The sequence below is a fragment of the Chelonoidis abingdonii genome, chromosome 4, assembly GCF_003597395.2.
Source record: "Chelonoidis abingdonii isolate Lonesome George chromosome 4, CheloAbing_2.0, whole genome shotgun sequence".
NCBI lineage: Eukaryota > Metazoa > Chordata > Testudines > Testudinidae > Chelonoidis > Chelonoidis abingdonii.
In genome coordinates this window covers 111,046,141-111,070,206 of record NC_133772.1, presented here as the reverse complement: position 1 = coordinate 111,070,206, position 24,066 = coordinate 111,046,141, and the positions used below count along the sequence as shown (strand labels likewise).

The 24,066-nt window shown below is 49.5% G+C and overlaps 1 protein-coding gene across 12 annotated transcripts in view; it reads right to left on the bottom strand.

Annotated features, from left to right (window-relative positions):
- Positions 1 to 24,066, bottom strand: part of TTLL5 (tubulin tyrosine ligase like 5) — a 239,726-nt gene that overhangs the window by 39,984 nt on the left and 175,676 nt on the right. For 8 of the 12 annotated variants that reach the window (XM_075065558.1, XM_075065554.1, XM_032802003.2 and 5 more), the window contains 2 exons: positions 9,858 to 10,056; positions 593 to 813 (listed from right to left, as the gene is read on the bottom strand). In XM_075065558.1, coding sequence (XP_074921659.1) covers positions 593 to 813; positions 9,858 to 10,056 — 420 coding nt within the window. The remainder of the gene's footprint in view (positions 1 to 592; positions 814 to 9,857; positions 10,057 to 24,066) is intronic. The other 4 variants (XM_075065563.1, XM_075065560.1, XM_075065562.1 and 1 more) reach the window with 1 other exon arrangement.

The window sequence follows — 24,066 nt, the reverse complement described above, 5'->3', positions numbered from 1 at the left end:
TAGGCAGGTGAGCCCATTATGGATAGTTCTGGGGGACAGGCACAGTGCAGGCAAGAAAACTACCAGCTTCTCCAGCACAGCTCTGTCCATGCACTTCCAACACAACTTGTTACTGCAGTCTTGCTCCCCCAAGAAGCACCTGCCACTCACCATTATCAGAGACAGGGCAGAGGCCTAGGTAGCCCACTTCTCAGATCCTGTATGGCAGTTTCTATGTCCCCATATTTGTATGAAGCTATGGCCCTACTTACACTCTGAGGTAAAGCTCCATTTTAGGGTACAACTACTCCAGTGTATCAAGGCCAGACTCTTCCAAGGTCTCAGTTCAGGAAGAAAGCCCCAAAGGATCTCTATCAAAAACACTTGCTGGCAATGTGTTCATAGAATCATAGATTATTAGGGTGGGAAGGGACCTCAGGAGATCATCTAGTCCAACCCCCTGCTCAAAGCAGGACCAATCCCCAAATCCCTAAATGGCCCCCTCAAGGATTGAACTCACAACTCTGGGTTTAGCAGGCCAATGCTCAAACCACTGAGCTATCCCTCCCCCCATGCCTTCCTCATAGATTTCTCTGGCATGGGAAAAACTTACTTGGAAATCCTCTGGGCTGCCACTTTTCTGACCACTGCCTGCCTATGATTGGCTGGAGGCTTGGGGACCAGGTGAGAGGATGTACTCTGGGATGGCATCACTTTGTGTGAACTAGTTGCCTTCTGGATGCTGGAAGTGGCACTTGATGTCTTGCGGGCACCAGAATCAGCTGGCATGGATATATTGGCGGAGCTGGGTGGTGGGTGGTTGGCAAAGAGAGCCTGGTAGAAAACAAGATACAGGGATTGGTTATTTTCCCTTTGCAACTCCACAGGGAGAACCCATGTGGTGAGGAGACTTGCCTGGGAAGAGAAAGCCCCAGCCTGGTGAAGGGGACCACCCAACTAGAAGGCTTCTGGGACAGTCTCAGAGATAGATACAAACTGAGGGTGACTGATTCCATGAAGGAGTTTTTATAGCAAAATTCTACAGTTTTGGAAAGTCAGGGTTAGTTCTAGAAATGCCGACAAACTCTACTACTGTGGCACAACACAGCAGGTGCTACAACACTGACTCCCATATCCAACTTCCTCCTAGTCTTTGAGCTAATAGGAAGCCCTAAATTACCCTCACAGAAGCAAAAGGCTCTAAGAGGGCAACTGATAAAGAGGATTTCTCCCTGACTCAGGCTCTGGGGATGCTTTGGGGAGAGAGGAAAGTTCCCAGTCATGAAGGGAGAGATATGCTGAAGCTTTGGGAGATGGGGCAAAATAGCCTGTGCACTGCCAGGCACTAAAGAACAAGGACACAGGTGGCAAAGCAAGGGAATGGCTTTCTGCACCAGCTCAGCTGAGATTCAAAGCAGCACTCAATTCTCTTTAGAAAGTTGCAACCTGCCTGGAACTCTGCCTTATCCTTCTTCAAAGCTGCTTAGTTAGATCCCCAGTTCAAAGCAGTGAATTGTAGCCATGTGGCTTAGTGGTAAAGAGTCTGTTATGGAAGATGAGGGGAAAGGGTGAGCACTAGCCGGTCTTCTGGGAAAGGGTGGGGCTTCAGTGCACTTGGTACATTTGTCCTCAGTTTCTTTCTCTGGTGAGGAACACACAGAGGCATAGTGAGTGGGCTCCAGGCTCCAGAGAAAACCACAATCTGAGGGTTGGCAGAGTCCCAGCATAAAGACAGGAAAAGCCCCTCTCCCCCACAATTCTCTGGCAAATGGCAGGGCACTCGTGTGGGAGGGAGTTTCTGACAGGCAGAGCCGGGGGAGAAAGGGGAATGTGAGAGCCAAACCAGGCCTTTTCCACTACAATTCACTGACAAGATCTGCTGAGCTTTCTACTCCTCGTTAACCTCTCCACGTCCTGCAGCTCCATTTTGATCCTCGATTCCTGAGCAGGCATAACTATAAATGACAAGTCAGGGGGAAGGCAGTAAATACCACATTCTTGGCTTAGTCCAGTACAGCTGAGAGCCTATCATATTATCAGGGAAGGGATGGAGTCTCCCCACTCACTGTGCTTTCCTCCCCTGACCCTGAGACCGCTCCTCACTGCATCCCATTTGATGCCACGCACAATAATTTTTTTTCAAAAGTGCTTTTCCCTTGTTACTAAAATCCTGACACCTAGAGTTTGCAAACCTCTTGCTCTGTACAGTCTATGTCACCTCCCCAAACATACTCAGGCAAGAAGGTCAGTCACCCAGGAGGAAGAATAAACAAGAATTCTTATAAAACAGGCTGATCATCAGAGGCAGGGCTGAGACCTGCCTAAGGGAAGGTTAAGGCTGTTTTGCTTGGGGACAACAGACTTCTGAAAGGCCTCTGTCTCCACACTGTGCTGAGATTCTGGCTGCCTTCCACTGCAGCCAGAGTGTAGAGACTAGGGTGGACACTGACCATGGCTTCTGGATCCAGCTACAAAGCATGCTGCCCTGCTGTGAACCCTATGGGGGCGGGGCGGGAAACCAGAAGAAGCTACTGTACAAACAAAGGGCAGCAGGGGAGGCCAGACAGAGAAAGAGATGGGAAGAGATTTCAGCACATACACACATGAAGAAGAGCCCTCATCATTCAGGATCCACAGAGTCCAGCTCTACGGAGAACTGAAGCACGGAAGAAGCTCTGATATAAACAGCCCAGGAGCATCCAGTACCCAACAGTTATTACTTTATTAAGGGAAACATCCTGAACAGGGCTCACAATGCTGGAGATTTGGACTGGCTGCTGAGAGACCCATGCCCTCCCCTGTGGAAGGTACCAAGGGGCACAAATCTGCATAATATTTAGCACAGTACAGGACTTTGCATCTTCAAAACATTAGCTAATTAATCCCCACAACACTCCTGGCAGACAGGTCTGGTGTATTTACCCCATTTTATAGGTGGGCACTCTGACCCACAGAGAGGGCAAGTGACCTGCCACAGATGGAGTCACCCTCAGACCTAGAGTCAGAACTCAGGAGTTCCTGGGTCTCAGTCCTGTGCTCACCAGTAGCTCACACCTCTCCATTTTATACAGAAACAAAGTACAGATAGAATGATAGCTGCACAAAAAGAATGCTTTTTAATTAGAAAATGTCACAAGTACAACCTGACAGTCACGGTGAGGCACATGGTAAGGCATCAGCAAGCAGAAACCAGCTTCCTGTACCTACTCACAATTAAAGTGAGGAGGTACCAGAAATTTTAACTAAAACAGTTATGCTAATGATCTTCAAAAACAGAAATAAGAAGGATCCTGCCACTCACCCTCCCATATATCCAACATCTATCCCTAGCAAAGTAATATAACAAATGCCGCAAGTAAAATCAATAAATAATCACTAAACCTGACAATGACAGAATCATAAGCAATAAGCAGAAATGAATATTTATAAAGATTAGCTCATGAAACAAACATATTTGCCTTTTGGGACAGAACTACAAAATAAGTGTGTAAAATTTGGTGGGGTTTTAGATGTTTGTAAAGCATTTGCTACAGTTTTCTATTAAATTTATTCGCAAAGTTCAGTCAAATCTGCGTGGATATGGTAGAAAACTGGCTGAGTGACTAAACAAAGGGGCAAAAAGTAACGATAATTGGCAAAATATTGAGTTGTGGGAAGGGAACTCTAGTGTGGAACCAGGGTGGTCAGTGTAAGGGCCAATCTGATGTAAGGACTTCATTAATGCTCTAAGAAAAGGAGAGCATGTTAATAGAATTCACAAATTACAGTACAGTGCGTCCTGCTTTGTGAACTATTCAGGAGAGGGACTGTCTTGATATATGTTAAAATAAACTGACTGTATGCTTTCTCCTTCTACCCAACCCTTTGTACGAAGTTTGTTTTCTTAAACTGTGAGCTTTTGGGGACACAGACTGGGTTTTATTATATATTTGCAAAGCATTCAGCACATTGTGTGTGCTGCCATAAATAAATAAATAAATAAATAAATAAAACGAGATTAGAAACATGGGGGCAGAACTTCAGGTGGTATAAATCAACATACCAGCACTGACTTCAGTGGAGTTGTTTTATTTTACAGTAGAACCTCAGAGTTACAAACACCTTGGGAACAGAGGCTGTTCAGAGCTCTGAAATGTCTGTAACTTTGAACAAAACATTATGGTTGTTCTTTCAAAAGTTTACAACTAAACATTGTCTTAATGCAGCTTTGAAACTTTAGTGTGCAGAAGAAAAATGCAGCTTTTAACGATCTGAATTTAAGCGAAACAAACACAAAACCAGTTTCCTTACCTTGTCAAAACTTTTTTTTTTAAAACTTCCCCCTTTTTTAGTAGTTTATGTTTAACACAGTCCTGTATTGTACAGTATTTGCTTTTCTTTTTGTCTCTGCTCCCTGACTGAGTACGTCCGGTTGCAAATGAGGTGGGTGGTTGACTGGTGATTTTGTAACTCTGGTGTTCGTAACTCTGAGGTTCTACTGTACATAAACTAAAGATATGACCCCATAGGTAGCAAACAAAAATTTGATTCACCTTGGAAAACTGCAGTTAACACATTTGCAGAAAAAATAATCCAAGGGAGAAAGCTGGGAAAAAGAAATGGATGAAGATGGAAGGAGGAAGCTAATTAGTCTTTAATGCAATACAGTAGCAAAAATGGTCAGTGCAGGTTAGGCTGCTCTCAGAGAGGCCTTGCATCCCAGAGCAAGGAGTGGGGGAGTTCCAGTGCGGCCACAGCTTCTTTGAATGCCCCACATTCCCAGTGAGACACTGGCAAATTAGAGGACATCCAGAAAAGAATAAAATAAATTAGTTATGGGGAAAGTTAAATCTCCTTAGCTTAGCTAAGTGCCAACTAACTTGGAACCATGCAACTTTTTGAAAGGTATAAGGGGAGAGAGGAAATATTTAGCAACCAGGGATGAACTGGACACAGTATTTATATCAGAAAACTGTTTAAATTACTGATTGAAACTGTAACCATGAGTGACCCCAACACTCATTATCATTTGTTGAATGTTTTATCTGCCCCTTTCTGACACAAGGCTGCACTGATAGGGATCATTTCACTGTATGACTGAACTAGGGTTGTTTTAATTTAGCATATTTCCCATTTCCCATATGCAATGTTTGGGACTAGTAGCTGCCCACACACATACAATAGATACAGGCTAAGCAGACAGAACAAACCTACATAGGGGAGGAGAAGCTTCCATGACAGTTAGTGGCATCTCTCCAGTAGAGGGAACAATCAGAAAGTAAACACTGATTGTTTAATTTCCTAAGCAAGGGCATCTTTGGTAACAACATCCAGGTCAGATCATGTCACTCATCGCTCTCTTCGGTCCATACAAAATGTTGCTGCTGATAAACTTTCTTCCTTTCCTGTTGGTTTGATCACGTAACTCCTGTTCCTTGAACCACTCCAGTATCAGATTTAAGCTTCTTGTCATCACCTTCAAAGCTCTACATAACTCTGCCCCTCCCTACTTATCCTTCCTTGTCAAGCTTCATGTTGAAGCTGTCCCCTTCACTCAGCCAGTGCTCCCAACCTCTGTCTGTCAAATTCTCACGCAATCACCCTTGTGCCTTCTCCAATGCAGCATCCTATGAATGGTATAATATCTCTGAGCTCCTCCAAAAAGGACCAATCTTTTCCAAATTTAAATCATTCTTTAAGAGCCAAATGGTTGCCTATAGTGAATCAAGTTGACTTGTATATAAATTGTCTATATTGTTATTCCCCTTCCCCTCCTGAGTCTCAGTCAAGTGTCCTGTTGACAGGACCACAGAATCAAGGGTGCCAGGGACCAGGAACTGGACAGTCTGGAAAATGAATAAAATTAGATTTAGTACAACTTCTCGACCCTGATTAAGGTTCTGAGGGAAGAACTGAGGACCTGTTAGAAGAGGTGAACCCAAAGCCAGGGAACCTGGAGGCTGGTGTGCTGCACTTCTCTAAACTCAATGGTCTGAGGTGAAGGTCTTATTCTCCTCTGTACCATTCCCCAAGGCTGTCCTGACAGAGTCTCCAAATTCTCCTGCCAGTCTTCTCTCCCTTCTCCCACATTACACACAGTGCTCTAAGTGCTCTGAGAAGCAGGAGCAACTCCCAGATGAATGCGGAATTTTTCTGGCTTTGTGCAATAAATTTTCTTGGATCAGAGCAACAAGAGTTGGTTGTGTCCAGGCTGCCTGTCCAGCACTGCGAGTGTGCAGTACATAGGGAGCCCTCAGCAATGTGAGGAAGGCTGTGAAAGACCCATTGATGCTACCCAATGACCTCCCTCAACCCCAGGCACCCTGCCTGCGAGAACACATCATTTCTGTGGGCCCTACCTCAGGATGCCAATAAACACTTCTCATTCCCAACCTCCAAGCCAGACTGCTTGAGAAAAGGAATGGGGGAAAACTCATCAGCATGAGATGACACCTCAGAAAAGGACTTTTTGTGAGTGCAGATTTAAGGTACGGCAAGGGAGGACAGAGGGAGAAAGCGAGATGAAGGAAGTGAGGAATGGGCGAAGGAAGGAGACAAAGAGAGAGAGATGGAAGGAAAAGTTTTAAGGCAGAGGTTCCCAAACTATGTTGTGTGCAGAGTGGGCTGGTCACCTGCTCCTGGCTCCTCCCCTTACCTCCAGCTGCTACAGTGATTAAATACTTTCCTGATGTGCTTTTTCCACACAAGCCATTGGTGTCATTGTGGAAGTAGAGCATTGGCATAAGGTTGTTTTATCATTGCAAGGAGGTGAGGCCCAGGCATTGTGAAATGGGAAAAAAGCAGGAGGACTTGGGTGCAGTAAGCAGGACAGTGGATTGGGGCCGGGGGAGGAGACAGACAACAACGAGTGGAGTGAGATGGGGCTTGTACAATGGTGAGCAGGTAGGGGGGTAGGAGGCCTGGGTGACAATGAGTGGGAGATGGGTAAGGCCCAAGTGATAGTGAGCAGGCGGTGGAGGTCCAGGGGCAGTGAGTGGAGAGGAAATGGGGAGGCACAGATAATGGTGAGTGGGAGGAGAAGGCAGGAAGCCAGTGAAAATGAGCAGGATGGTGACCAGGCAGTGGTGAGTGGAAGGGAGTGAGGGATGGGACTTGGGCCAAAGTGAGTGGGAGGAGGTAATGGGATGGGGGAGTTTTAAGGGTAGGTGGGGGGAGCCAAACAGTGATGAGTGGCAAAGACAGGGCAGGCAAGAGTGAACAGGAGAGGGAGGTGGTAGTAGGGTAGGAGATGGTGAGTCTGTTAGGATTGAGACGGGTGCTCTGGCTCCTAAGCAGGAGAAGTCAGTGCAATTGTGCCTGGGATGGGAGATCTGTCTGTCACCAGGCAAAGACAAGTGGGAGGAGATGTATCCAAGAGGCACTCTCTCTATTAAGACCTGGCTTCCAATACAAGGAAGTCTAAGGGTATGTCTACACTGCAATTAAAAACCTGCAGCTGGTCTGAGCCAGCTGACTCAGGCTTGCGGGGCTGCTTAATTGCACTGCAGATGTTCAGGTTCGAGCTGAAGCCAGGGATCTAGGACCTGCAAGGTGGGAGAGTCCCAAAGCTCAGGCTGCAGCCTGAACCTCTATGCAGCAATTAAACAGCCCCTTAGCTTAGGAGCGTCAGCCTTAGTCAGCTGGCATGGGCCAGACGTGGGCGTCTAATTGCAGTGTAGATATACCCTGAGTGTTAAGCAAATCTTTTTCTTCATTAATGGCAATTTCAGAGCTGCCTGAGCCTGTGGCATGGCAGTGGCCTTAATACTGCAGCTCTGAACTGTTCAGCTCAAGGGGGGTGGGGGGAGGGGGAGAAGAGTGGAGGCTTAACAAAGAATCACTTTAACAGAAACTCCTGAGTAATGGCTCTGCCCTAGGCCAAAAATAACATCAGCTCAATGTCAGCAATTAGAAGAGGGCTCAGCCAGGCCCCCATGGTCAGCTCCAGCCTCCTCACAGGCACAGCCCAGCTCGGCTTGCAGTGCCACCCTATGCTCAGCAGCAGCCACGGCTGCCCACCCAGAGCCCCTTGGACAGAGATGAAAGAAGGGCCCTCTACTCCTGCTCAGAGGGGTAGCAAGTGTGTGGGGAGAGAGGAGTTTGGGGAAGGAAAGGACACAGTACAGACAGAAGTTGCCTCCCCCTCTGATGTCCTTCCCAGAATGGTGGGAATTGAGCCTAAGCTGTTTGTTAGGGACCCTGCAGTAACTAGTAATTCATGCCCCTGATATGGGGGTGGGGGCCCCACATACTTAGTTCTTGCTTGTGTTTGAGGCCATCCCTGCCAGACTGCCCAACAAATACCAATAGCTCCCCCTAACCTGGGTCAAACAATCTATGCTGAGTGGAGGTACAAGCACACGAAGAACCCCACTGCTGTTCCAGACTCCAAGCAAAATGAAGGAAACCCTGCCCTCCATGACAAATGAGGTAACTGGTGCTTTATAAACCCCTGCAGGGTCTCCATCTAGGGTGGGGAGATGCTGCTCCAGACCAGCTGCCAAAACACTGCCATTCATTACATGGGAATCATACAGGACACAAGGAATTAAGAGAGAACTGGATAAAATTTAAAAGAGAACTGGATAAATTCATGGTGGTTAAATCCATAAATGGCTATTAGCCAGGATGGGTAAGGTATGGTGACCCTAGCCTCTGTTTGTCAGAGGATGGAGATGGATGGCAGGAGAGAGATCACTTAATCATTGCCTGTTAGGTTCACTCCCTCTGGGGCACCTGGCATTGGCCACTGTCAGTAGACAGGATACTGGGCTAGATGGACCTTTGGTCTGACCCAGTACGGCCGTTCTTATGTTCCTATGTCAATTTCATTTTCTTCCTGCCTTGAGAGCACTGTGTCTCCCTCTGTCCCTTACAATGGTGTCAAGGGAATGATGCTGTGCCAAATGGCTGAGTGCCTAGCAAGTAAAGGAAACATTAGATGCACTGACTGATAATGATGGTGTTTAGCAGGCCCTGACAGGGGGCAGCCCCAACTTTTTTGCTGAACTAAGGATGGCAGTCAGGCTGCCTTCGGAGGCTTGCCTGTGGGAGGTCCCTGGTCCTGGTGGCTTGCCTGCGGGAGGCCCGCCGGTCCCGCGGCTTCGGCATACCTGCTGCCGAATTGCCGCCAAATCCGCGGAACCAGCGGACTGCTTGGAGCACTGGTGCCTGGAGCCACCACTGGGCACTGGGAGGTATGGGAGAAGCTCACGCCTGGGCTCAGGCTCTATACCTGTGTCTATTGTGTATCTAAGGCTCTCAGAATATTCCTGGCAGAGATGAACCTTATTCCCCCACAGGAATGAAGCAATCCAGGTAATGTTTGGTCTTCATTGTGGTGAAGTCATTTTCCTATCAGTCTTCATTGTTTGGTGCATGGGTACTGCAGTGTGTGGGAAAGGACTTAGTCAAGCTGTAGCCGAAACAGAGATCACTGGTACCAAAGTTACAGGGCAGAGATACATGCCAACACAGCTATGAGACTCTGGGGAATGGAGACACACAAATATAGCAATGACACCCATATAGGTAAACCACATGTGCCCTTGGTGGACACAAACACATGCCACCACAACTATGGGATTTACAGACAGAGAATCTCTGGGCCCAGTGAGGCTGGGCTGTGACTCAGGCACTAGGTAGGACGGTGAGCAGCAGCACTCAGATAGCCAACTAGAGAGAGATCCTGACCCAGCAGGGAGGCCAAGAGGGACAGCAACATTAGGCGGCTATCAGAATCACTGAATATGAGTTCAGTCCTATCCTCTTAACCCACAAGCAGTGCTTCCTCCCCACAAAACCTTGTGCTATGTCCTGGGTGTGAAACTGCCCCATGCCGGCCCACAGGTGTAGAAACCGGCAGTGGCCATTCTCAGGCCAACTTTTGTCTCAGTTACCTGGTGCCGGGCTCGGCTCTGCTCCAAGAGCTGTCGAGACTGAAGCTTCTGCTGCTGGAGTTGCTGCACGGCAAAATGGAGCTGATAGCTGCCAGCAGTTGGCTGATGCTTGGGATGTGCCAGCTGGCTTCCCGTCACCTTGCTGTGGACACAGTTCTCTAATTCTCCTTCCCAGGCGAAGCTGTCATTCTTTAGAACCCTGAGAAGAGAAGAGCCATCACACACGTTATCCATCTCCATTACCCTGCATGCGAGGCCAGGGGAGCTGCTGCCCACAGGGCATCACTGCTCCCCAAGAAGTCACTAGTAGCTTGACAGGCATGCAATTAGCAACAAGTGGGTGGCACTGGCAAGTAGAACACACAATACAAATGTTGCATATCAGCTGTGGGCCTGGTAAGGAGGACCTGCCTCCAGCCGGGAGAGTGTCTGGAAGTCTGGACTGGTCCTGTTACTATCCTTGTTACCAAGCCTGAGGTGAACAATTGTAAAGAAACAAGAGGGAAAATCCAGGAGTGACATTAGGACATGGCCATGGCTGTCCAGCTAGCACTGAGGGGAGACAGTCAGCCTTGCAGCACCCAGAGTCAGGGATCCAGAGTTAAGTGGCCAAGCTAAGGATTACTGTAATTGGGGAACTACACTCTTCTCCACTAGGCCCATGGGTTTTGTGGAGAGCAGGTAACAGAGTGACAGGGTCACAAGGTGTCCTGGAGAACCTGGGATAGTTGAGCAATCCATATTCCTTGCACTAACTGACCACATGCCACATAGTCCACTGAGTCTGCCCAATAAAACCTTTAAGTCCCATTGCTTGAGCCGCCTATGTCCCCACTGAGTTCATTCTTCTCTTCCATTGTGCCCCATGTCTAGACATTCCCTTTGGATCTCATGTGTTGTGAAGTACAGACTTTCCTTAAAGTTCCTGTGCACACTGTAACTGACTGGGATACAGATGATGCTTGTATCTGCTGCATCCTACCATGAGTGCAGAGAGGTGGTAGTGTTTCTGGGTGTGGGAATGTCACCCCAGTTTCTTCACTTCATAGAGTTCCAAAAAATAAACAACCCCCCCAAAGCCCCTCAATTAAGCAATCGACCAATTGGAACAATTAAGCAATGGACCAATTTACCAACAATTATTTTTAAATCTAGATTGGATGCTTTCTAAAAGATCCACTCTAGGAATTATTTTGGAGACGTTCTATGGCCAGTGTTAAGTAGGAGATCTGACCAGATGATCACAGTCATCCCTTCTGGCCTTGGAAAACACGGTTACTCACCTTTGTAACTGTTGTTCTTCGAGATGTGTTGCTCATATCCATTCCAGTAGGTGTACGCGCTGCGCGTGCACGTTCGTCGGAAGACTTTTACCCTAGCAACTCCAGCGGGCCGGCAGGTCGCCCCCTGAGTGGCCGCCATAGTGGGTATATATAACCCTGCCGGCCGCCCGCTCTCAGTTCCTTTCTTGCCGGCTACTCCGACAGTGGGAAGGAGGGCGGGTGTGGAATGGATATGAGCAACACATCTCGGAAGAACAACAGTTACAAAGGTGTAAACCGTGTTTTTCTTCGAGTGATTGCTCATATCCATTCCAGTAGGTGATTCCCAAGCCTTACCTAGGCGGTGGTGCGGAGTGAGAGAGGTCACAGCGCGAACACGGCGGAGCCGAAGGCTGCGTCATCCCTGGACTGCTCGGACCAGGGCATAATGGGAAGCAAAGGTGTGCACGGAGGACCAGGTCGCTGCCCTGCAGATTTTCCTGGACGGGTACTCGTGCGAGGAATGCCGTCGACGATGCCTGGGCTCTAGTAGAGTGCGCAGTTACGCGGCCCGAAGGGAGATGGGCCAGGTCGTAACAAGTCCGTATACAGGACGACACCCACGAGGAGATCCGCTGTGAGAAGACCGGCAACCCTTAAGTCGCTCAGTGACGGCGACAAAAAGCTGGTGGGATTTGCGGAACGGCTTGGTCCGTTCTATATAAAAGGCCGAGCGCTCTACGCACGTCTAAGGAGTGCAACTGCTGCTCCCTGCGAGACGAATGAGGTTCGGGAAGAATATGGGTAGGATATGTCCTGGTTGACATGAAGGCCGAGACACTTTGGGGAGAAAGGCGGGGTGCGGCCTCAGTTGTATTTGTCCCGATGGAACACCGTATACGGGGCTCTACCACAGGGTGCGCAGCTCTGACACACGCCTAGCAGAAGTGATGCCACCAGGAATCCGTCTTCCAGGACAGTAGAGGAGGGAACACGTAGCCAACGGCTCAAACGGGGGGGACATAAGACGGGACAACACCAGGTTCAGATCCCAAGAGGGGGCTGGGCGGCGGACCTGGGAGTAAAGACGCTTCCAGACCTTTAAGGAATCTAGCCACCACGGGTGAGAAGACAGAAGCGGCCATTCGCTCCCCGGGTGGAAGGTGGAGATAGCCGCTAAGTGAACCCGGAGAGAGGACACCGCCAGGCCCTGCTGCTGAGCGACAAAGGTAATCGAGGACTTATTGGGATGGAAACATCGGTAGGGTGGAAGCGCCTCTCCGCGCACCAGCACGTAAAGCGTTTCCATTTGGCCTGAGTATGTCGCCCTCGTAGACGGCTTCCTACTTCCCAGAAGCACCTGCCTCACTGGGGAAGAGCAATGCAACTCGGACCTAGTCAGCCACGCAGGAGCCACGCTGAGAGGTGCAGCGACTGAAGGTCCGGGTGACAAAAGCCGGCCGTGGTCCTGCGTGATCAGATCCAAGTAAAGAGGCAGGGGAACAGGGTCCGCTACCGACAGGTCCAGCAGCAGAGAGAACCAAATGCTGACGGGGCCACACCGGAGCGATCAGAATCAAAGCGGGCCCTGTCCCTGCGCACCTTCAGAAGGACCTTGTGGATCAACGGGAACGGAGGGAATGCATAGAAGAGGTGCGTCACCCATGGAACCAGAAAGGCATCTGCAACCGAGCCCGGCTCGCGACCTTGGAAAGAGCAGAACATCGGGCACTCCTGTTCCTGTTGGGATGCAAAGAGGTCCATATGGGGATGCCCCCACCTTCGGAAGAGCTCAAGGGCGATGTTCGGGCGAAGGGACCACTCGTGGGAGCAAAAGGACCGGCTGAGACGATCCGCCAGCATATTCCGAGCCCCGGGGAGAAAGGAAGCAACTAGGTGAACAGAGTGGGCTATGCAAAGTCCCACAACATCATGGCCTCCGACAAAAAGAGAGACCTCGTCCCGCCCTGCTTGTTTACATAGTATACCGCCGGTTGTGTTGTCGGTAAAAACCGAAACACAGCGACCCTGGATCGATTGCTGATGGAACGCTTGACAAGCAAGGCAGACCGCCCTCAATTCTCGCACGTTGATATGGAGGGCGAGTTCGGGAGAGACCAGCGGCCCTGGGTCCGCAGGGTACCTAGGTGAGCTCCCCATCCCAAGTCCCGATGCGTCCGTCGTCAGGGACAGCGAGGGCTGGGGCGGATGGAACGGAAGCCCTGCACACACGACGGACTGATCCAGCCACCACTGGAGGGAGTGGAGGATGTCCTGAGGAATCGTGATTACTGTATCTAACGGACGCCTGGCCGGACGGAGCTGAGGGATGAGCCAGGACTGGAGGGGCCGGAGCGGAGTCGAGCGTGCGCCGTAACGAATGTGCAGGCCGCCATGTGGCCCAAGAGTGTCAGGCAAGTACGTATGAGGTTAGAGTGCTGCCTGTAGCCTGTGGATGATGGCTGTCAAAGCCTGGAACCGCGACAAGGGAAGAACGGCCCTGGCTATGGTGGAGTCTAGAACGGCGCCGATAAACTCTATCCTCTGAGTAGGGGGATAGAGTGGACTTCTCGGCGTTGAGCATCAGGCCTAGGCTCGTGAAAAGGCGGCTGACCATGCGGACGTGCGCGAGGACTCGCTCCTCTGAGGGTCCCCGGATAAGCCAGTCGTCGAGGTAGGGGAACACATGCACACGACTGCGACGAAGAAAGGCGACGACTACGGCCATGCATTTGGTAAACACTCTCGGGGCCGTCGAGAGGCCGAACGGGAGGACCGTGAATTGATAGTGCCGGCCGCGACAACGAAGCGAAGGAACCTCCGATGGGCGGGAAGATGGCTATATGGAAATAAGCGTCCTGCATGTCGAGGGCGGCGTACCAGTCTCCGGGATCCAGGGATGGAATAATGGTCCCCAAGGACACCATGCGGAACTTCAACTTGACCAGGTATTTGTTGAGCTCTCGTAGGTCGAGGATGGGTCTGAGACCTCCCTTGGCCTTGGGGATCAGAAAAGTACGGGAGTAAAACCCCCTGCCCTTCTCGTTCTCTGGAACTCCTCTATGGCCCCTTTGTCGAGGAGCGTTCGTACCTCCTGGAGGAGGATCTGCTCGTGAGAGGGTCCCTGAAGAGGGACGAGGGAGGGGGGCGGGGAGGGCGGGTACGAAGCAAACTGTAGGTGGTATCCAAGCCGCAACATGCGGAGGACCCAGCGGTCCGAAGTAAGCTGGTACCACGCCGGGAGGAAGAACGAAAGACGGTTGGAGAAGGGAGGAGATGGATCCGTGGAAGGAACTGGTACAGCGCCCTCGGGCGCACCTTCAAAACGAGGGCTTCGGCCCGGAGGAAGGCTTGGAGGGACCTTGGCTTTGGCCCCCCTGGTTACCCGATTGTCTGCGCCTGCCATTCCTATTTCGCCGCCTGGCAAAGTCCTGCCTTTGCCTGGGCTGGGGGTAAGGCCTGTGCTGCTGTTGAGGCCTGAATGGTCTACGCTGGGTGACCGGCGTATGCATCCCCAGGGCACGCATAATGACCCTATTGTCTTTGAGGCTTTGCAGCCGAGGGTCAGTCTTGTCCGAAAACAGGCCCTGGCCCTCAAACGGAAGGTCCTGGATGGTATATTGGAGTTCCGGAGGAAGGCCAGAGACCTGAAGCCACGAGATGCGGCGCATAGTGACTCCGGAGGCCAGAGTTCTGGCGGCCGAGTCTGCAGCGTCCAAAGCCGCCTGTAGGGAAGTGCGCGCGACCTTTTTTCCCCTCGTCAAGGAGAGCGGCGAACTCCTGACGAGCGTCTGCGGGAGCAGCTCCTTAAACTTATCAGCCGCCACCCAGGTGTTGTACGTGTAGCGACTGAGCAGAGCTTGCTGGTTGGAGACCGCAGCTGCAGGGCGCCTGCGGAATAGACCTTGCGGCCAAGCAGGTCCATACGCCTCGCCTCCTTAGACTTGGGGCCGGAGCTTGTTGTCCATGGCGTTCCCTCTCATTCACAGATTGAACGACGAGGGAACACTGGGGGCGGGTGGACATATAAGTACTCATAGCCTTCGAAGGGACCATGTATTTACGCTCCACACCCGAGCAGCGGGGGAACGGAAGCCGGTGACTGCCAGATGGTGGTGGCATTGGCTTGGATGGTCCTTATGAAGGGCAGGGCGACACGAGTGGGCGCATCCGCCGAGAGTATGCTCACGACCGGGTCCTCGATCTCGGAGACCTCCTCAGCCTGGATGTTCATATTTTGCGCCACGCGCCTGAGGAGGTCCTGGTGTGCCCTGAGGTCCAGTGGGGGGGACTGGTGGATGTCGTCCCCGCCACCGCCTCATCTGGGGAGGACGACGAGGAGAGACCTGGCAGGAGCGGGTCTGGTGGCGGCTCTGACTGGAGCACCGCTTCTGACTCTTGCGGGAGCTCAGCATCCGGAGGATGAGACGACCGCTCTTCCGTAGGGGATGGAGGAGGGCGTGAAGAAGTAGCCTCCGGAGCCCTGTGCTCTGAGACAGACGACCGTGGGGGAATTTGCTGGGGGCCCTGGGCTTGGTGATACGCCCAGGGGGTCCAGAAGCCCCACTGCTGAGGACCATGCTCCTGCTGACCCTCGGAAAAGAGGGCAGCGGGTCTTTCAGCTTCTAGGTACACACTGTCCGCCCGCGAAGAGACAGACCCCCTGGCGAGAGGGCCACGGGGGAGCCGACGGGAGTGGTACGGGTCCCAGCGTTGCAGACGGCGAAGACCTCCTCGGTGCCGGAGATCGGTGCCGTGATCCATACCGGTGCCGCGATCGAGACCGGGACCTGCCCACCAGCTCGGTGCGGGAGGTCGACCGGGATCTGGATCCCGATGGCGGGAATGCCACCAGCTCGGTGCCGGGAGGTCGACGGGATCTGGATCGTCGATGGCGGGAACGACTTCTCGAGTCCCGGTGTGCGGTAACGGTGGCTGGAGCCAGAACGGTGCCGGAGTATCGAGACCGGCGCGAGACGATCTGCGCCGCGAGTACGACCGGTACCGTCGTGGAGAGCGGTGCCGGGACTGCGAGCGGCGCGTCGCGAGCGAGACCTCCCTCGGGATCGAGATCGGTGCCGAGATCTTGACCGGTGCCGAGCCGGAGAGTCCAGGGACGGTGCTCGCATCGGCGTAGGCTTGCCCTTTGATTGCAGAACCCGCACCGGCGGTGCCGGGGTTGGGGCAGCACAGGCTCCGTTAAGCGATGAGGTCCCTGGCCGAGGAGAAGGTCTCGGGCGTGGACGGGACCATCAGCTCTACCCCAGATCTTGGCGGGGAGCTGGAGGGATCGGACTCGACGGACCCGCCGGGCCCGGAGTCGACGAAGTCCCTGGCACGGCCCACACGGCCGGCGTCGGCGCCGGGTGCTCCTTTCGAGGCTGCTTAGCTGGGGTAGAGGACGTAGACAGCCTCTTCCCTGAACCGGTGCCGGAGAAGGTTGGTGCCGTGGCGTTTTCGCGGCGCCGGAGTGATCCGGTGCCGGAGCCGAAGCGGCACTCGGTGCCGAGGACGAAGGGTTAAGCGCCGCTTCCATCAGGAGCGTCTTGAGGCGCTGGTCTCGCTCCTTCTTGGTCCTCGGTCTGAAGGCCTTGCAAATGCGGCACTTCTCGGAGATATGCGATTCCCCCAGGCACTTCAAGCAGGCGTCTGGGGATCGCTGGTGGGCATCGGCTTTTTACAGGCCGAGCACGGTTTGAATCCCGGTGAACCAGGCATGAGCCCGGCGCCGGGCGCGGGAGAGGGCTAGTGCCCCGAACCCGCTAACTATATACACTAGAACTATAAACTACAACTATACTATACTAAGTGAACTATAATTAAAACTAAAACTAGAAACAATGAACGAAGAGAAGCTAGGGATGTGGAGGACAGCTATGCCGCGCTCCACAGTTCCAACGACCGACACGGCGGTAAGAAGGAACTGAGGAGCGGGCGGGCCAGCAGGGGTATATATTACCTGCTATGGTGGCGCCACTCTAGGGTCGACCTGCCGGCCCGCTGGAGTTGCTAGGGTAAAAGTCTTCCAACGAACATGCACGTGCAGCACGTACATCTACTGGAATGGATATGAGCAATCACTCGAAGAAGAATCTATGAATTTATAAACCCCTGACTCCCCTGAACCTGGTACCATCTCCCCTGCAATCCTGGTCACTACACTAATCCAGAGTAACATCTTGAGGATGATCTTAAAAAGGCCAAACTCAGTTACCCAACCCCCAGCACACACTTTCTGCTGCTGAACCACTAGGAAAGGGCAGGGATGTTGCAAGAGGTTCAAGTGGATCCATCCCCACACCCAATCTCTCAGCAGCAATGGAGCAAAGCAGCCCTGCATAGCAAGGGACATTAGTTGTCAGCATCTCCATCCTGCTTCCTGTGGGGGCACCCACGCCCCTTTGTCCTATTTCAGGCACTTTCCAGGCTCCTCCACTGAGCTGTCCGCAGGGGACCCCACACTATAGGCCACCCTTCATCATCATATAAAAAACTGATTAGAATCCTGTACAAAAGATTTTGGCCCCCACCTCACTGAGTCTTAAACTGTCATCTCTGCCTCTTTTCCAAGTGCTTGGGAGGAAGTGTGGTCTAATGAATACAGACCTGGGACTCAGAAAATCAGGGTTCTAATCCAAGCTCTCCCACTGACTCAGTAGGTTACCTTGGGCAAGTCACTTTACCACTCTGTGCCTCTGTTTCTCCTCCTGCCCGTTGTCTTTCTTTTCTAAACAGACTGTAACTCTTTGGGGGCAGAGACTGTCTCTCACTATGTGTTTGTACTGCATCTAACACAACATATATATATGTATATCTTTTAAATGTCCTCTCCGTCTTTGGTATTTCACTGTTCTTCAGTTTCCCCCTTACAGTACCTGCTTTGTTTCTCCTCAGTCCCCTTCCTTCCTTCCTTCCATCCTATCTCCTCTCAGATATTACCTTTCCTGTTGTTTCTGTTGCAGCTCCTTGTCAGAGCCAACAAGGAGAAGGCTGGGGGGGGAAGCCGGTACAAATTACCGGAGCCTGGTGGTCCGGAAGGGGGCCTGGGGCCCAGCTTCGTTGGCCCTGTTTAGCTGGTCCACCCTTGCTGGGAGGCCCGAAAAATTTTTTTCACCGGAGCCCAAACCCACTCTTGACAGCCCTGCTCCTTGGTCACTTCTCTCCTTCCCATTTACACCCAAACAAAATGAGGGAGAGCCAAACTCTAGGGTGTCTAGTGCCTAGGAGTGCACGCCCCCTCTTTTCCCCAGGTGAACAGAGTAGTCCTTGCTCTCCAACATGGCTGGATCCTGTCCTGCAGCTCTGCCAGCAATCGCTCAGCTCTATGTATCATGCATATGACACAGATTGAGCAGGGGAAGTGTTGCAAGCCCCTCAACACTGCCCCCTACTGGGCACAAGATGCCAGAAGCGTAAATACAAAGAAATGTATCACAATCACAAGGCATATTTAGAAACTTGGAAATGATCTCCATCTGGTGCCTCATCAGCCCTGCTTGCCCCCCCAACTGGTTATTATCAGGCTGTTATCATCTGGCCCTTTCCCCATATCCTTGGTGTAACACTGGCCCACTGCATTGATCCTGACTCTATCCCCACTTCCAGGTGGTAAAGCCCCTGGACTCTTCTGACAGCGTGTGAAATAGCTGCAGCACCTGTGCTCCTTCCAGTGAAACTGGGGGTCATGCTCACAGCTGAGAAACAGAGATTTGGCTGGAACTGAAATGCACTCCTTTGGGGACAGATGGAATCACTGCAGACCATCCTTTGAAGAACCAAAAAACAAAACAGCAGTGCCCACTGGCCCCAGTAGATATGAAGGTCACTCAAAACCAAAGTTGGAATTAGTCTGGCACTCAGCAGACAGCCTGAGGAGGACCATCTCATCAATGGCAAGGAAGGATCTTGAGCTGTGGTCCCTCAATTACAAATTACCCACACTACATTCTATTTGCCCATTTGCCTGTGGTGTGTAATTTCTCTCACACCTTCAATTTCTCCTCCTTATTGTAACGATAAAAGGTAGTGAGTGGATTTTGTACCTGACTAGTAATTTTCATAGTCACATCTCTCCTTAAACCCCATTCTATTCCTGGACCTTCCTACTAACAATCTACCAAGAACAAGGGAAAACAAGCAATGCTCACCCCATTTAGAGACTGGTCATCAATATGTTAGGGGTCTGAACTGTCTGACTGACATTAAGCAGCCTCCATCTCCTTGGTGTATGTACTTGGATCACCCTTCCTAACAGTATTCAGTAAAGAGTAAGAGTCTGCTGATCATGGCTGCTTTCTGTAAGCTCCTTGGGACAGGCACCTATGGTTCTAAAGTGCAGCTCCCATCCTGACTGATAATTAAGACATAATACAGAACTAAGGCTTGTGAGGGTGAAGCGAGTCAAGCAGTTCTGAGGGCACTCAGACAAGGTACCCAACTGATCCTGGAGCTCAGCGCCTGCTCCAAATCTCCCAGAGATCTTCCTCCAGTTAAGAACCTGCACAGCATAAATTCTATCCTTCAATCAATAAGAATGCCTGAGAAGCTAAAGACATGGTTGCTGAATATGGATCTTTCTTGAACTTACGCAAGCCATGATGAAGTGAAAGAGAGATACTGATGTGATGTGAATACCTTTGAAGATAGCTTTAAATTGCCCCCAGTCTAATCAGTAAGACTTGCTGTTGAATGGATGAAACACAAAGAAGGCCCATATCTATGTTTCAGGAAAAGGGTGCACATCTTGCAGGAGTCAGATATAAAGGCAATAGAGACATATTCACTGAGCTAAAGTCATGGTGACCAGCAGCAGATACCTTTTGGCAGGTGTCATACCAAAAACCTGAAGGGATCACATTTAACCTACACATTTGATGCTGTAAGAGATGACTGTGACACTTGTAGACCAGGTGCCAGCTCGTGCAAGGCCCCTGGGCCACACTGAACACTGACAAATGCATAGCTGGAAACCAGTCTGCTTCACCTGTGTGTTAGGATTGTTAAAATAGGTATTATAGTTATAAGAATGTGTTTAGACTTTATGAAATGCTTGTAGAATACTAGATGTATTAATCTTACTTATATAATCTTACTTGCTTAGTAGAGGCCTGTATCCCATGTTATAAGGTATTATTTAACTGTTTGTTCTGTAAATATAAAAAAGTTTGCTAAGCCTGTAAACCCCCACAGTTGGGGGGAAGCATCACCAAGTGTGAAATACTAGTTTACCACAAGAGATGTCATCTCCTCCTCAACAAAGGCCTACAGACATCAGAAAAACCATTGTGGAACATCAGTGGACAAAAGACTGATGATTGTTTCCCCATAAAGCTGGTCATGCACAAGCCCTTGTCCCATCACAGATTGAATGCTGGGGGAAGAGAATAAAAATCCTTGTTAAAGAGAAATTATCATCACTATGATACTTGGAATTCAGAGGGGGCAATATTTCTACAAATTAGCAAGGGATCCCTAAGCTGCTTAGTTTGTTTAAGCCCTAAGGGATATATAGCACTTGCATATATGGCAGCTACTATCACCCTTTGAAATCCAAGACTGTAACTCATTTGTGGGTGTATGTTTCCCTTCTTTAATCTTGTAAAATAACTATGGCTGTCAATTAATCGCAGTTAATTTATGTGATTAACTCAAAAAAAATTAACCGCAATTCATCGCAGTTTTAATCGCACTGTTAAACCATAGAATACCAATTGAAATGTATTAAACATTTTGGATGGTTTTTCTACATTTTTTAATTTTTTTATTACAAATATTTGCACTGTAAAAATGATTTAAAAATAGTATTTTTCAATTCACTTCATACAAGTACTGTAATGCAATCGCTGGCGTGAAAGTGCAACTTATAAATGTAGATTTTTTTTGTTCCATAACTGCACTCAAAACCAAAACAATGTAAAACTTCAAAGCCTACAAGTCCACTCAGTCCTATTTCTTGTTCAGCCAATCGCTAAGCCAAACAAGTTTATTTACATTTACGGGAGATAATGCTGCTCACTTCTTATTTACAATGTCACCAGAAAGTGAGAACAAGCATTCACATGGAACTTTTGTAGCTGGCATTGCAGGGCATTTAAGTGCTAAATATTTGTAGGCCCCTTTATGCTTCGCCCACCTTTCCAGAGGACACACTTCCATGCTGATGACACTCATTAAAAAAATAGTGTGTTAATTAAATATGTGACTGAACTACTTGGGGGAGAATTGTATGTGCCCTGTTCTGTTTTACCCATATTCTGCCACATATTTCATGTTATTGCAGTCTCGGATGCAGCATATGTTGTTCATGTAAAGAACATTTTCACTGCAGATTTGACAAAATACAAAGAAGGTACCAATGTGAGATTTCTAAAAATAGCTACAGCACTCGACCCAAGGTTTAAGAATCTAAAGTGACTTCCAAAATATGAGATGGATGAGGCAAACATGCATTCAGAAGTCTTAAAAGAGCAACACTTTGTGCGGAAACTACAGAACCTGAACCACCAAAAAAAAAAAAATCAACCTTCTGCTGGTGGCATCTGACTCAGATAATGAAACTGAACATGCATCAGTCTGCACTGCTTTGGACTGTTATTGAGCAGAACCCATCATCAGCATGGATGTATGTTCCCTGGAATGGTGGTTGAAGCATGAAGAGACACACAAATCTTTAGTGCATCTGGCACACCGGCTACAACAGTGCTATAAGAATGCTTGTTTTCACTTTCAAGTGACATCGTAAACAAGAAGTGGGCAGCATTATCTTCTGCAAATGTCAACAAACTTGTTTGTCTGAGTGATTGGCTGAACAAGAAGTAGGACTGAGTGGACTTGCAGGCTCTAAAATTTTACATTGTTTTATTTTTGAATGCAGTTTTTTTTGTACATAATTCTACATTTGTAAATTCAACTTTCATGATAAAGAGACTGCAATACAGTACTTGTATTAGATGAACTGAAAAATACTATTTCTTTTGTTTTATTACAGTGCAAATACTTGTACAGTAACTCCTCGTTTAATGTTGTAGTTATGTTCCTGAAAAATGTTACTTTAAGAGAAACCATGTTAAGCTAATCCAATTTCCCCATAAAAATTAATGTAAATGGGGGGGTTAGGTTCCAGGGAAATTTTTTTCGCACTTGGCTGAGCCCTCAAGGGTTAACACGTTGTTGTTAATGTAGCCTGACATTCTACAAGGCAGCACTAATGGAAGTAGGAGACACAATAGACACATGGCAGTGGCTGCAAACATTCCCTGTGGAAACTGAACGTGATGATGAACCCACGCTATTCCACTCGAGTGCACCACTCCCTCCACTTTCCAAAGTGAATACTGTTGTGATTTTTGGTGGGGGTGCATGTGTGTGTGAGAGAGACACACATACACACACACAATGTGTGTGTGTGTGTCAGAGATGCGCATTGCCCCTTTAAATACGCTGACCCCACTCTAAGTACACTGCCTTTTTAAGTAGATCAGCAAGTTGAGGCTGCAGCTGCTGACAGCAAGCTCCCTCCCTGCTGAGCCCTGTCGTGTCCCCACCTGCTCTGTGGAGATGGGGTACAGGAGCAGGTGGAGGGAGACACCTTGACATCAGCACCCCTTTTCTCCCTCACCCCCTGCACAGCAAGCAGGAGGCTCCAAGGAGCAGCTCCAAGGCAGAGGGCAGGAGCAGCACATGGCATTGCGGGGAGGGACACCTGGACTGCCCGGCAATTGATAGCCTGCTGCGAGGCTGCCACACAGGGAACTTAGGGAAGTGGGGAGCTGCCGGCCCACCCTCATTCTAAGCCACCACCATCTTGCTCTGACAGGCTGCTCTTCCTGCAAGCAGTGAACAAAGCAGGTGGCTGCCAAACAACATTATAAGGGAGCATTGCGCAACTTTAAATAAGCATGTTCTCTAATTAATCAGTGACGTAGAAACAAAACAACGTTAACTGGGATGACGTTAAGTGAAAAGTTACTGTAATCAAAAAGAAATATAAAGTGAGCACTGTACACTTTGTATTGTGTTGTAATTGAAATCAATATATTTGAAAATATAGAAAACATCCCAAAATATTTAAATAAATGGTATTCTATTATTGTTTAACAGCGCAATTAATCACACGATTACATTTTTTTAATCGCTTGACAGCCCTAAAAATAACTCTTTATTTCTTTTCCCTAATTAATAAATCTTTAAAATAGTTTACTACAGGATTGGCTACAAGCATTGCTTTTGGTGATAGATCTAAGGTACAACTTACCTGGGGTGACCGGTCCTTCAGGGCTGGGAGTAACCTGAATATTGTGATTTTTGGTGTAAAGGAACATTTATCACAAAAGAGGGATTGCCTGGGTGGCAAGATAGACTGGAATGTGCAAGAGGACAGTCTGTGACTCCTTGTTAAGGCTGTCATTATGCTTGAGTCGTTCACATTTAATACTTGGTTGGTCAAATCTAATTATAGAACATACAACCAGGTTGGGGTTTGTAACAATCTGCCCTGAGGTTGGCATGCATTTTCGTGAGCCACACCAGACAGCCTGACAATGACATTGTCCATTTTACAGCCAGCATTTTCTCTGTGACTTACAGATGATACTCAGGGGCTGTGGCCTGTGGTGGAGTGAAGGCCACTGGCTGAGTCACAGAACTGAATGCTTCAGAGGGCTATTTCCCAGAGGTTCCGTACCACAAAGGTACTTCATTCCTTTCTCTTTCATCTTTCTGGTGATGGACATTAACTATCATAGAAATGCAGATTGGGGGTTGCTGGTCCAAGTTTCTATGAATGCAATAGGACTGTTGGTGTGATTTTGGGTTCACCCTCTCCAAATGCCTCTCTAAAGCATGTGTTTGCCTTTGGTCTCTAGGCTGAGCTCTTCTCCTTATTTAACCTGACTCTGTATGATCTATAGGCTACAGCGAGATTTATCGGGTGGAGTCTAACACAGTTC